Genomic DNA, 14,932 nt, shown 5'->3' with positions numbered 1-14,932 from the left:
CTAGGAAGAGGAAGCCTGGAGCGAAGGGTAGGTTGGAGGTGTGTGGCAGTTCTGCACCCTTAAATGTTTTTATTTGATGCATGTTTTGCTTGCATGTATAACTGTGCACCATGTGTGCCCAATGTCTACAGATTTCCTGAACCTGGAGTTTCAGACATTTGTAAGCTGATGTATGGGCACTGGGAAATAAACCTAAGTCCCCCTGAAGTGCACCCAGGGCTCTTAACTGCTGAGTCATCTCTCCAGGCCCCAGTGATGCACTATTAAGTCACCAAGCTAGGGCCACTGATGGCAATCCTACCATCTTAATATGAGAGAAGAGAGGATCAAAGGAAGTGTCCCTTCCTCCACCAAAGCCAGCGATCCCTCACTCCCTGCAGCCGATTCCGAAGGAAAACCAACAACGCCTGTGGAAACAAACACATCAGCATTGCCAGCCAAGTGTGCCTGAGAGCCAATGAGTTTATCAGACCATTCCTGAGAAAAGGTTTTTCTGAGTGAGAGGAAGGCATGTGGTAACACAAAAAGGCACAGAGTTCCCGATCAGGGCAGCAGAGTGGGAGGGAACAAATCACAAAGCAGGAAGATGCAGTGCGTGGGCAATGCCTGGTAACTCCTTTCCAGTTTGACTTGAAAAAGCCTCAGGGAGCAGTGACTAGGTCCAGGACTTAGGTCCCTGTGGGGCCATCGCGGGCATACAGAGTACCCCGCAGAGAGCAGGCAAGAGAGAATTCTGAAGCTGGCAAAATAACCCAGCAGGAGGTGAGCAGGAGGTAGGGGGGTCTCTAGAGAGGTCACGGAGACTCCATGGCCTGCTGTGCCCTTTGGGTTCAGGATGTGTTAGGCCTGCAGCGGGACAAGGAAGTGCCAGATCACATCTGCCCCCAGGCTGGGCTGAGGAGGGACTGGAGGAATGTCAATCCTGTTCCTGGCCCCCAAGGGCCCTGACCAAACTCTCCCAGAGGCAGAAAGGAAGTGGGGACGGAAGAATCAGGCGTGCTGCAGGGCAGGGGCCAGCATGAAGAGAAGCCCTTGAGATGTGAGTTTGCAGGTCTGTCCTGACAGAGCTTGTCACACCTGTGGGACAAAAGCCGATTAGAACAAGGAAAAGGGGTTCCTAGGACTATGGGGGAAGGGCACCTCTGGACAGGAAGGAACACCTTTGGACAATCAAGCATCCACCCACACTAGGTAAGATACCCCAAACCTGATGACTACATAGAGGAAGTTTTGCCCAAGCTGTGGCTCAGCCAGGCCAGTACAAGGCTCCCATAATTCTCATGGGTAAACCCCATGAGCACATAGGGACAGACAGAACCCGGGTACTCAGGCCACACACTTCAAGTCCACTTAGAGCATGCATTTGGATAGGTTGTAGGGGGTGGGGGACTTCTACCGCGTCTCAGGGCCAGGTCACTCCTATGCCACTCACCTCTGCATCCAGGGAGGTAGCAGACTTGTTTCCCCATTGAGCCCTCTTGGTGACTGCTGCCTCCTTCCGTATCTCCTAATTAGGACATCAGAGTAGAGAGCAAGAACTCAGACAGAGGAACTTGGGACCCCCAATTGTCCCCTACTCCAGAGGTCTTTGTTCTTCCTGAGAAAAAGACCCAGACCTTCTCCTTTCTGCAGCTCTCACACACAGGTTGTGTCCTTACCCCACACCCCCTGCCACCAGCTGCACTTCTGAAATGACCCATTGCTGTGGGGCCTATCCCTCACCTGACCTGATCTCCCTTGTAAGGGACACGTGGGTAAGGGTACCTGAGGGCCGTGGTCTCCCAAATCCTGGGTCTTGCTGATCCACAGGTTAAGTCTTGATGTCACAACTCCTGACAGACGTAGATTCTCCTAGAAAGAATATTTCCAACCTTAGGGTTCAGAGTCCCTGACATAAGACTCTTCCAAAGGTTCTGGAATTAGACCAAGGTTCTCTCCACCACAACGTCCAGTCAGCACAAGCTATGTGTACGTGGGACAGGTGCCACCCTGCGGAGTTCTGCCCCCAGTTGAAGAGACTCAATCTCAGAACACAAATGCTAAATCAAGGTTCTGCCAGCCTTGACAGAGAAATACAGCTCCTAGCCCGGCCGAGGGCTTGGCCCAGGCTTCAAGGATGTCAGAGAGCTCATCGGTCTAGGGCCTGGGCAGCTGGGATCTGGCCCTCACCTTTCGGGTGGAGGTTGGTTCCGTACGGTTCTGGCCTGCCAGCTCCTTCTCAAAGAGATGGCGCTTGCTGGCTACACCGGCAGGAGTCACAAGGACCTCAGTGCGGGAGGAGCCTAGAGACCTGATGGATTCTGACCTCTGCAAATCAAAGATGTGAGCCGTTGAGCTGTGACTTTGAAGTTCATAAATAGCGCCCTCCACCCTGGCCGGAGTGGGGCGGGGGGGGGGGGGGCGGGGGGGTCCGACCCCTGTGGATGAACCCTCTGCTCCTACCTGGACGGCTGTGTGGTATCTCTCCAGTTTCTCTCCCAGCTTGATTGTGCTAGCCGGCAGCCTCACACTGGCACTGTATAGGATAGGAAAACAGAATGAAACAAACCAGGTGAGACTCTGCCCCCCCCCACCCCTACCCCCAGGGCTTGAAGAACAACTTCCTGGTACGACATCATGCTGACAAAGAGGGGGGAAAGGGGCAGATGAAGATGCCTCTGTTGCAGAGTGGACTGTAATGGCTTCATGAAGGTGAAGTCTACAGACTCCAGGAAAGTCCTCACCTCTGAGGAACAGCCCGCCTACTCCACAGGGAAGGACCAGAGGCACTCTCACTGTTTCCTTTTTCTTTTCTCCTTCACACCCTGTCACTTCCACTAGAAACACCTCCCGTGCGTCCACCCTTGGTTCATACCGCTGTTCCTGCATCCACCTGCTTGGGTCACTTTGTGTCTAATGGTCTCAAGGAAGCCACATAAGGTTACCCACTGTCTTGCCTTTGTTTTCCTCTTGCTCCATCCCCACCCGAAGCCCAAGGCCTAGGAGCATAAGCCCTTATTAAAGGCTTAGCAGCTAGGTAAGTACAGCAGAGGTGGATGGAACCTGTGACACCAGCACTACATTTTAGGACTTATTTATGTTTGTCTGCGTTCCCCACTCCCAGCCCTGCGTACCCATACATGACCATAACATACCATCCTCCTCCATGTACTTGGCTCAGTGTTACAAAGTGAGAGTACTTACTAAACATGCAGGTTCCCAGGCCCTGCTCTAGGCCTGGCACAGCTAACTCTTTTCCTTCTTTGTCCTAATCAGAGTCTCCCTTCTAGAATGTTCTCTTACCCTTTCCCACCCCAAGACAGACCAAAGTCCCCTCCCTCTTCAGAGCCCCATCAAAACTGTGTCTCCTCCAAGCATGGGAAAGATCACAGGATAAGTACTCAACTCTCTGACATAGCACAGCCATGAGACTGCCCCCACCCCATCCCACCCCATGCCATCTCACCCAACCATTGGACTTCCTGTCAGTTCTGTCGCCCTGCCAGATCTAGAACCCCCCAAGCACAATCTGCATCTTCCGTCATGCATCCTAACTACAGCCTGGCACAAGGATAACAGATGGGGTAACGGTATGACCAGACAAAAAAGAGGGCCTCTAGGCAGCTCACCTGCGGGTTAAGGTTGCTTCTGAGTTGTCTTTCCTGGGGCTCATCTGAAAAGGTGAGAGGGTGTGGCCGGTAAGTAAAGGTCTCCAGCGAGGAGTCTAGCTCTCAGAATGCATCTTCCTCTCTCCCTCCCTCTCTCTCTCTCTCTCTCTCTCTCTCTCTCTCTCTCTCTCTCTCTCTCACACACACACACACACACACACACACACACAGTGTCAAACCTTCATTGAAAGTCTTATCTGGAAACACCTGCCTTCACCCTCCAGTATGTATCCAAAGCCCTTCCTCTGCCTCCTGAGACTTCCCAAAGTACCTGCTATGACCTGTATTCCCATCTACCTTGCCATTGCCCAAGAGCCTTGGGAGTACTGGTCAACCTCAGGCCTACCACCTCAGCCTGGCATGCATCAGGGAACGGGGCACACTCAAATAATGGATGAGCGGATGACTCAGTAAACAAAGAACCAAGAATAAGCACTGAGAGTACCAGATGAAACTCTCCAGTCTCACCACACAGAAGCAAGGCAGGGGCGGGAGGGCAGTGGAGAGACCTGCTGTTCTGGCCCTGTCTCTACCTCCCCTGGAAGGGCAGGTCCTGTGGAAGGCCAATCTGGTCTAGTGAGTGCATCTTCCTGCAGTCCTGATCTTATCCACCAGGTGGAGCTGCTCATATTTATTTACACATAACACATACACATCAGTTTTCTTGGTTTTCAACCTGCTCTTCTTTATTTAAAATGACTTTTCTGGTTCTGGCACCCATGGAAACTCAAAGCTCCTTTCTATCCAGTCTCTAAAGAGACTCTTCCAGTTGTAAAACCTACAGGGAATTGGTTTCCTTTACACACTCTGCAGTGGACTGGTGACTAGAGTCCCCTGGCTCTTACCCGAAAGGAGATAGTCCTGGGGCTGGAACGTTTGAGGGAACTGCTGTAGGTGAGCAGGGTAGGCGAAGGCGTGTCTGCGTCTTCATCCTTGCTGGGAATTTTCACCTGAGTAGAGCAAAGGTGTCAAACAAGAATTTACCTTCCTGGGTAAGAGTTTTGTGCACTCCCAGGTCCAAGCAGCCCCCAAGCCCAAGCCTCCAGGGAGACCGCAGGTGGCCCCGCTCATCCCAGAAGCTATATAGTGTCATACAACCTGGCCACCAGGTAGAACTTTAGTTTTTGGAAGGACCTGAGGCTTCCTAAGAGTTTGCTATGTAGCCTAAGGCTCCTGCAATTAATGGATGCAATTTTCCTTGGAGGGCTCTGGCATGGACTCTCTTAGCTCAAATAATCTGCCTCTGACTCAGTGTCCTATTCTGACAGTAGCTAGGAAGAGCAAGGACAGAAGAAACTGCCAAGGCCAGCCCCAAAATGGGAGGAGTGGGGGAAGGAAGGGAGCCAGAGGCTGTAGGGCAAGGAAGGGCAGTAGAGGGAACAGGAACAGTGGTGACCTGGAGTGTGATGGGCGGGAAGCGAGACGCCTTAGTTGGAGGGTCTGGTGTGCCCTGCTCTGTAGAGGGAGGTGGCAGAGGGCTCTTCGCGGGGAGGGCCCTTCCTCTAGGCTCCCTTGCAGTGGCCTGGCTTCCCCCGGGGGCCTGGGGCAGCTCTGACACTGACTTCTTTGGAGTCAGCTTTGTCTCTGAGACTAGCGACTTCTCAAAGATGGACGCCTTCTCTGACACCAGCCTCCTCTCTTGAATCTTCTCAGAGACGACGGCTTTTTCTAGAACCACAGTGGATCTTTTCTCTGGGGCTGCTGTCTTCTCAGGGACTGGTGACTTCTTGGACACACTTGTTCTTTCCGGAACCAATTTCTCTGGGCCGTGACTCTTCTCAGTCGGGGATGCTTTCTCTGTGGCTGTCCCCTTCTCGGAGGGGCAGGCTTTCTCCGAAACCAGTCTCTTGGCAGGCACCGGAGTCTTCTCTGGAACAGAGGGTTTCTCAGAGACCGAGGACTTCGGCTGAGCCACAGGCTCCTCGGAAAGCTCCTTTTCCCCTCCCCCAAGCTCTCTGCTCTTTTGGCTCTCTTCTTCCTGGGCCCAAGGGCCTCGCTGTTCCCGGCTCAGTCTCCGGCGAGGCAGGGGCTCCACTTTCTTCTTAAGGGGCTGTGGCAAGGTCTGCACAGGGCCTGGGCTGTCCCTGTCCTCTTCTGCCTGTTGCCCATCCTGCACTGGATTCTGGACAGCCTCTACCACCTGCCGCCTCTGTCTCCGCTCCTTCCTCGACCTAAGGATGGCCTGGTAGTCTTCATCTTCATCTTTGGAGGCTGGAGGTGATGGCTTGGGGACCTCTGCTTCCTCCACACTGGGAAGCCTGAGTGAAAAGACACAGGGAGAGAAGGTGATGATATTTAGAGTGAGGGTGACTCTGGGTGTAGCTGGCTCAATGAGATGCCTCCAGGGCCACCAAGGAGGAGACAAGAAAGTCACACCCTGCTCTTCCACCACTACCACCACCACCACCATTTTAAAAATAATCACTTTCATGGATTCTGTATGCTTCCACAGTGTCACGTGAACAAAGTACTCCGGGGTCTAGAAAAATCACAGGTTCCTGTAGTGTACAGTGAACTGTCCTACCACAGTTGCTAACATTGACCAAGCAACTGTTTCGTAGGTTCTGGGCCTGGGGTAACATTGGCTGGGAAGGCTCAAAGGCATGAGTCCAGCTCCCATCCATCAGCGGGAGCCTAGAGAAGCAGTGCCCAGGGGAGACCACAGGAGCTAAGGGCAGAGAGCTAAAAGGAAAACCCAAGGCTTCTGAGACACCATTCTGTCATCCTGTCTGTCAAATGGGTATGTCTGGAACATGGTGATGGTGTGGGTTGGTGTCAGCCCAGGGCATACAGTGGGTCTTTCTTCATTGGGAGATATAAAAGAAGAAGAGCAACGTTTTTTAAAAACTGCTAAATTCAAGGCCCTGGTCTCCAGCTAAAGAAGTCTGTGGCTCCTGTCACCTTACTTCTCATGTGACTTCAGGCAAGTTAACTTACTGTCTGAGCCTTTCAAGTCTGTAAACTGAGCGGTAAAATGAGAGATGTCTCATGAAAGCAAAATCTCAGCATACAGGCAACATTCAGTAAGTGCTGGGCCCTTCTTCCCTGTTCTCTCATAATCCCCAAAATTTGATGTCATGATCCCTCTCCGCCTGCTCCCCTCAGAGCGACGAGGGTTAGAGTATGGGGAGGTAGCCTGGTTAAGGGACATTTGACAAATGTGGAGGAAGCCTGTGGCCACACTCACTAGATCCAGGCCCTCAGCTGGTTATCAGCATGCCTCCCCGAGTCTCTCCTGCTATACAGGTTAGTAACTGTGACCTCTCAGACATCATGAGGAGTGAGGGAGCCACATTCATAAACTATCCAGCAGAGCGGGGCTCAAAGGCAGGTTTACCAAACAGTATCCAGGAGCGTGATGACAAAGGCAGGGACCATGCTTGGACGGAAGATGGGTCTGGGGATGATGAGAAATTTGAATTTCCTCTTCCCACCATCGGCCTTATCCTAGGACCAAACCCCTAGCAGGTTAAACTGATTTTTACACAGTCTTCCTGGAACAGCTAAGACACTACTTCTACTCAGAACGATGAAATGATGTGCAGACCCCAAGCCATCCAAGTACCTCTCCACAGATCTCTGAGCTCCATTCTGGGTGAGTTTTGGAGATTCATCGTCCGTGGTTGAACTCAGGTTGCGGTGCCTCCGCCTGCGTTCACGCTCCTGTTCCTCCTCGTCCTCCAAAGTCCGCTGCCGGGCCAAGCTAGGGGAAAAAGGTAGGGGTCAGCCCAGCCCAGAGACAAGTGAACACCTTTCCTGGCCAGACTCCCACAGGCTTGGAGAACACCTATTGCCTGTAGGCAGCCTGACTGCCAATGGCCATGGGACACCGTAGTGCAGATAACTGGGACAGAGATAGGTAATAAGTACTACACAGCAGATACGAAAGACCCAGGATGAAGAGCAGAGTGTAACATTTCCCTCTGAAACAGTGTGTGGCCTGTGCCTATAGCTAGCTCCAGCTAGCTAGAAGGCTTGAGCCTAATAAATAAAGGCTATCCTGCACTACATAGTGACAGTCTATATTAAAAAAAAGCAAGGAAGCAAGAAAAAAAAAAAACAAGAAGGGAAGGAAGAAAGCATATTTATTCCATATTAAATGATCACTTTTGGATATAATAAAGCAAATGAGAATTTTTAAATGTTTAATTGTTCAGTGAAGTTCCTTTCTCCACCGCTTGTAGCGTTCTAGTTGGCTCCGAGTTTTTCCCAGTTGGTTCCACTGACATTTTAGCCAGATAGTTCCTTGTAAGGAGCTGCCCTGGACTATAGGGTACTGAGCAGCAACCCTAGATGCCAGTAACGACAGCCCCCAGAAGTAACAACCAAAGACATTTATTAGCGTTACCAAATAGCCCCTTGGGGTTAGTGCCCCCAGCTGAGAACCACTGTGTTGGATCTTATTGCAGGAGTAGATGGCTCTAGATGATGGGACCAGGGGAAGGTGACCTTGACAAGGTCCCCTCTCTTCATAGTCCTCCACAGACATTAACCGAGGAATTGCCTCAAAGTTGTTCATTCCCCCACAAAAATCCTTAGCCGCCGATGGTGCGGTAAGGGTAGACTCTTGAATCCGACTGAGAAGAGCACCGTAGCCGCTCACCTATCAGGACCTCGCTCACTGTCTTCTACTTGCCTGGCGCAGCAAAAGGACCCCACGGACTCACTCTGTATTTGGTTTCCCACTCCTGCGAGCTGGCATTTGCGGGACTAACTAGACACTTCCAGGCAGTCCCGCAACCTCCCATTAATCCCTTCGCTCAGCCAGCTGGCCACCTGGCACTCCAATCAGCGCATGCACTTGCCCTTCTCATGGTCATTATCCACACTGACCCTACCTACCACCCTCCCCCAGGCCAGACAAATAACAAATAAACACTCACCAGCTCTAACGAACAGCACCCCTTACCTGTTACTGAGTTTGGGTATTAAGGAAAGCAGGCCTTGGCATATTCCTTCCTCTTATGCATAGGATTCTGTCCCTGAAGGGGCAACTTTTTAAAGACACTTGCAGCTGAGGAAGGGGATAGAGACAAAGCATTCCCTATAGGGAGCCTTGCTTTTACATATGTTACAGTAAGGTTGGACCTAAGGTATAGACTGTTAGCCATATTTAACTATTTCACTTATAAGGTTTCTCAGAAAGGGGAGTAGGAGTTCTTTTAAAGCTGTCTAGTCAGTTATAGTTTTAAAAAAAAATACTTCTGGGTGCCACCAAGAGACAGAAATCAGGGGCTGGAGAAATAGCTCAGTGGTTAAAAGCACCTCTTGCTCTTCCAGAGGTCCTGAGTTCAATTCCCAGCAACCACATGGTGGCTCACAACCATCTATAATGTGATCTGATGCCTGCAGATAAAGCACTCATATGCAATAAATAAAATAAACAAGCAAAAAAGAAAAAGAAAAAAAGAGAGAGACAGAAATCAAAACCCTAAAGAGGTGTGTGTGTGTGTGTGTGTGTGTGATTGTATCTATTTCCTACACCCTACTGCAAAACTCACAATTTGTATACAACTGAATTGCACCGAAAATACATGTATGGGCCTCTGGTGTCTGCAAGGCAGGGTTGGTGACCTGGTTTCTAGTCACCTTGCTTTTGGGCAAGTCACTTTCTTCACTTCTTCACTTTTGAAGAGGATGGTTACTTTCCTAAGCACCACATCCGTACAGCAAACATTCGCTAACCAAATGCTTTTGAGTGCCTATCAGCTGGGCATGATTCTGGGAGCTAAAATGCAACAGGAAACAAACCAACACATCTCCCTTCATGGAGGCTAGCGGGGGGGGGGGGGGGGGGGGGGGAAGTGTCACACAATAAGCAAGGAAACAAACCCGGGACACAGCTGATATGAGAGAAAGGCTTGGGTAGAGGCAGTGGTGGCATGTCTGGTGGCACAGGGTCCCGGGGGTGGCATGGGTGATGTGAGCGCAAAGCATTAGTGTAAGAGCTGGGTGCTCAGGGACAGATGGTAGGCTAGGGACAGTGCGCCGAGGAACTAGACAGGGGAATAAGGGCAGAACAGTGGGCTTTGGAGACCTCTGGTATCTAATACGGTGACCAGCATATAGCAAGTGCCAACAAATGTGGAAAAACAAGTATAAATGCCACTGTCAGAATCCGGGACTCTCCTCTTCCCAAGGAATCATCAACGCCTGCCTAGATGCAGAAAAACACCGACAGGGAGCCAATCGTGAGGCTCTGAGCGCAACCTCCCCTCTCTACACAGGGGAGGGAGTGTCTGCTCATCACCCCAAGGAAAGGAGCTACCTTAGAAAAGAGCCTTCGGGGAAATCCCAATCCCACCGTTATGACGGTAATCTCAATCCCATCCTCGATCATCTCAGTGTCAAGTGTATTCCACCCCAGTGCAAATGAAAAAGGGGGCCAGGGATTTTCCTCTTGGCCTTGACCATGGATCTTAAACAGGACTCCCCTGGACCTTCACATGAGCCCTGAGATTTCTGTATATTTTATGGACTGATCTTTCATTCACACCCCCATACTGCACATAAACCTACGATCTTTTATGAGCTGGGGTCTGATGTCCCACCTCTCCTTCACCAACTTCGGCTGGCTTGCAAATGAAGACACTGCCCCTTCTCTCGCACCCTGCCCTGGTTTCGGAATAACTCCTACCCTCCAAAGAGGGTTCATATCCAGAGGAGAGTGAACACTCCCCACACACAGCCGGCTGGGCTAGGCTGGAGCCTCCAGGATTCCTTGCCCATGAGCAACACTGTTCTCATATGTTCCTCGCTGCCCTTGGGGAAGCAAGGGGTTTGTCTGCCCTCCACTGGGCCCCCCCGCCCCCCCGACCTGACCCAGGTCTTCTCAAACCTGACTCATGACCAGGCTGGGCTACAGCTGGCTGCAGAAGTCAGGGCCAGATGTCTATTAGTGTTTCCAAGACCCCAGCACTCAGGAAGGGCAATGCAGTCACCAACCCTGGCTGCTTAAAAAAAAAAAAAAAAAAAATCACGGGGCTACCTTCAACTCCCGACACCCAGAAAACCCGGAGTCCTCTCGTTATCTCACCCCACCCCAGGGGAAGAATGTTATCTCCAATAAGCAAAGATTATTGCTAAGGGAAGAAATAGACAGAAATGGAAGAGAAGGAAGGGCAAAGGTCAGTTGTTCCTTAGCAGGTACAATAACTGAAACTCTAGTAATAAAAACAAATAAATAAATTATTAGGTGCTTGAAACAGGGCTTGAAATCCAAATACGGTGAAAAACAAATGATAAGTGAAAGAATGAAGGAGGCTGGTGAGCAGCGCTCACTGTAACACCTGAGGCTGGTCTAAGTACTTTACAAATCCCAGTGATGTTCATCCGCACAAGGCTATGAGCAATTCAAATCTGAGAAACCCGAGGCTTGAGGGGCAGTTCATAAGTTGCTGGAGAAAGCATGGCTACTGAAAAAAGGAACCAAGACCTCCCACCTAAGTTGTCTCTCAAAGCCTCATGCCCTAACCAGGACATCAAGGGCCTGAAGAATGCCTTGGTGTCCTGGTCAGGGCATGAGTGCTGGTCCGAAACCAGAGCATCACAGATGAACATTCAGAAGGAAAAGGGGTGGGGGAGCCTAAGAAAGGGTAGGGGCAGCCAAGCTCAGGGTGCAGCTGGGAAAACAGAGATTTGGGGAAAGCCAGTGACCAGGGGGCCCTAGGGGCAGGCCCTCTGTGGAACCTGCAAGCCCTAACAGCCCAGAGACTTGGCGGCTGGTGAAGCAGCACAGGCATTATTCCCACTGTTTCCTCCCATCCACACCCTTTCCTCCATCTCCTGGCCTTCACTGGGGGACACGCTTCCCTCTCTGTGCCTCCAGGTGAGGCCGCTATTCATCTCCACTCCTGATTCACCAACTCCACCCTTTCTCCTGGATGACTAAAGACATCACTTTCCTGTTACTCTTAAGAGTAGAACCCATGTCCTACGATGGTCACAGAGACGCCCATTGCAGGGCAGATGACTGCTCAGCCGGTCTGGTTTAAGTAGCCAGAGGGTTGGTGAAGACACAGAGCTGGCTACGGGGAAAGGGGCGGACAGAGGAAGGACCCCAGGCATGCCTGTGACTTTGGGACAATCTTCAGCTCCCGAGCAGGCAGGCCTCAGGCTCCCCATCCACATACTGAAGAGCTATTATGGGTAGCTTGAGGTCCTTTCTGCACCAGACAGTCTAAAGAAAGTTATCAGGAGAATCCAGAGAGCCATGGGAGGTGAGAGGGCTGTTTAAGGGCCAGGCCAAGGAAATGATTAACTTCCAGCTACTTAGTCCCAGGGCTCTCAGATCCACCCCTCACCCCCCACAGACAGGCTGGCATATCCTTACTGGTCACCAGGTCAGCACACGGAGGAAAAGACAAGACTGACCACGGGCAAGCAGCTCACCACAGCCCCTTGCCAGGCTTGCAGCTTCTGAGCCTCACAGCCAAGGACAGTGAGTGCAAGCTTACCACATCTCCGCCTAGGCTCTTAGTTGGGGCCACCCTTGTCACGCCCTCGGCACAAGCCTCCCCCAGCCTGGAAGGCTTGCTTGACGGTGACTCACAGCCCTTTCCTGCAGCCGGCTGAGGCTTGTTGCTCAGTCAGAGATGGGAGCCGGAGCGGTCCTCTGTTCCAGGTGCCTCATCAGGGAGACTGTTGGCGGCAGCTGTGTCTGCCCACGGAGTTCCATGAAGGCTGGGACTGGGCAGGGAGGCCTGACTAGGTCCTCCAGTGGCAGGACTGGTTGCCCAGGGCTCCACTACTTAACCTGGACATCCCATGGGAACTGAGCCCCGCCCCTGCAGCCACATGAGTCTGTGTCCAACTGAGCAGTGGACAGGCTAAGACCAAACCTTGCTTGTTCCCATTAAAGGTCCTAGTGTCCCCAGCCAAATCCCCTAAACACACACACACACACACACACACACACACACACACACAGAGAGAGAGAGAGAGAGAGAGAGAGAGAGAGAGAGAGAGAGAGAGAGAGAGAGAGAGAGAGAGAGAGAGAGAGAGTGTGAGTCAGGCTTTTAGATGTAAAGAAAAAAGTAAATAAAATCAAATCACAAACACCCTCCTCAGTCTGGGGGCACATCTGAGGAAGTGGGATCTGTTTTGTATTTTTAACCTAAATCACAGTTCTAGCATCTTCAACGACATTTAGATGGAGCACACTGGAGACCAACTCAGCTGCCCACAGACATCTCATCTCTACAAAGGGCCATAAACATGCTCACCCACACAGAGGCTGCACAACACGTATACAAGCATGAATTCATAGGCACGGATGGGCCCACACCCAGAAACAGAGACACTCCTGCACCAACCGGTGCACACTGACCCACAGACAGAGTCCAAGGCCTTGCCCGCCACCCCCCCACACCAGCTCCACCCTCAGCACATACCTTCCCTGGGGTGTGCCTGACCCCTAAGGCAGCCTGGGTTCCCTTTCCAGAGCCCTGCAGCTTACCTTTCCCCTTCTCTAGATACTGTGGACCTCTCTGCACTGAGGCTGGGGGACAACCTCAGAGCAGTGTCCTAAGGGTCTGAGGAGGAAGTCCTCACACCAAATGATGTGCTTCTGTGAGAGGCTGAGATGCCTCAGGGGGATCCTGAGGGGCAGCAGGGCTTAGATGGTGGGACACGTGTGAGAGATGCCTTGATAAGCAAGGCCGCGGTACCCAGGCTGCAGGAGAGTTGCTGGGGGCTGCACCTGTAGACATAGCTTTGACCCCACAAAAAGGCCTGAAGACCTAAAGCCCACTTGAGAGAGGCCAAGAGGCCAATTTTACCCTGACTGGAGTCTAAGAAATAGAGAGCACAGGAGGAGCCTCTGTTCCCTTAGGACAAAGGATGCATTCCAAGTTAGGGACTCTGAGAGGACATGGAAATAAAGGTGCTCAATTCCAACACTTCTGCAGAGGGGGGCAGGTCCAAGAAGAGGTGCAAAGAGAGAGGCTGCCTTCCTCCATACTCACCCCTCCTAGGCATCCCTGACCTTGATAGGCTGTCCAGCAGGCAGAGATAGCAAATAGAGTTTCTGGCCCATTGAGACCAGCTCACAAATATATTGCAGCACAGACTGGACAGCTACTATCTTGCCCCAGCACAGACACCACCCCAAATGCTATGCTCAGAGTCTAATCACAGACACTCGCCCCCCCCCCCATTCTGTTGACTCCATAAGGAGAGGCTACAGAACGTTTCCCAGACACACTCTAAAACTCTTGACAGAGGCACAGGGCCTGAGGAGTTGGCTCAACAGTAACTCTTGGAAGTAACTCTTGAATCTTCCCAGCCCCTTAAAATGTTCCTTTGCCCTCACAGACAGTGGCATCCTGGGCTGTCCATGTAGGGGCCCTGCCTTCCCCATAGCCTACTCTTTAAGACCTAATGGGACAGGAAGTTGCGGAGCAGGGAGACCACCCCCACCCTGTCACCTGAGGGATCCAGAGTTTGGTCTCAGTTCTGTCCCCACCAAAGAGCAACCAGACTAGGGGCTCACTTCGTCAAGGGGATCAGGCCTGTGTCCGGGAGAGGAGATCCGAAGGGGCGCAGCTGCCCACGCCCCGTCCCCAGCCCCTCCCGGCCCCGATGTCTTCGCTCACCTGGACAGCGCTGACCAGTCCTTTCTGCTGACCGACATGCTGCCTGCCGAGCCCCGCGGCCGCCGCGTGCCGAGCTCCGCACTCCACCGCTCACCTGCGGCCCCTCCCCCGCGACAGGTAGGGTCACATGGCCGCTTATCTCAGCCCGGCTGGGGCCCGCGCCGCTGCGCTCCCATTCGCCGGCCCCGGGAGCTGCCTCCGAGGTGTAGGCGTCCCAGACAAAGCAGCGTTGATCTCCGCCGGGGCGGGTCTCCCGCGCGGCCGCTCTGCGGGACGCTCGCACCGGGCTGCGGGCTGCAACGAAGCCGGGGCTAGCGCGGGGCTGCTCTGCTGCCTAGGGCGAGGGCGGGAGACTTCCTGCTCAGAACCAGTTGGACCAGCTTGGCGCCGGCCCGCGTCTTCTCTCCGAGTCGCGGTCCAGAGTGCCAGGGAGTGGGGCGGGGGGTGGGACCCAAAGATCGGGGTCAGGCTGAGCTCGCTGCCTGGAAATCGACTTAGCCCGCAGAAACCCAAGAGCTGAAAGCCTGGCAGAAAAGTTAGAGCAGGTACCGTAATCTCGGGTGTAGTAGAGTGCCGGCAGCTGTAAGGAAGGAGGGGAGATAAAAAACACCCCAGGAGTCTTTTGACTCCCTTGAAGACTCTGCTTAGATAAGCGTTCACTGAAAACATGTCCCCTAGAAAGTCAGCCTC

General features: G+C 52.5%; 1 protein-coding gene across 1 annotated transcript; it reads right to left on the bottom strand.

Moving 5' to 3' along the window:
- Positions 1-434: 434 nt before the first annotated feature.
- Positions 435-14,583, bottom strand: Lad1 (ladinin 1). Its single transcript, XM_051147479.1, has 10 exons — positions 14,243-14,583; positions 7,213-7,350; positions 5,044-5,905; positions 4,493-4,597; positions 3,609-3,652; positions 2,443-2,515; positions 2,170-2,307; positions 1,765-1,851; positions 1,433-1,507; positions 435-1,077 (listed from the first exon to the last, which is right to left on the bottom strand). Exons 1-10 carry the CDS (start codon positions 14,278-14,280, stop codon positions 1,072-1,074), a joined length of 1,566 nt encoding a protein of 521 aa, XP_051003436.1. The 5' UTR covers positions 14,281-14,583; the 3' UTR covers positions 435-1,071.
- Positions 14,584-14,932: the final 349 nt, after the last annotated feature.

Source organism: Acomys russatus, chromosome 6 (genome assembly GCF_903995435.1).
Source record: "Acomys russatus chromosome 6, mAcoRus1.1, whole genome shotgun sequence".
Taxonomy (NCBI): Eukaryota; Metazoa; Chordata; class Mammalia; order Rodentia; family Muridae; genus Acomys; species Acomys russatus.
This window is presented reverse-complemented; position numbering and strand designations above follow the sequence as displayed.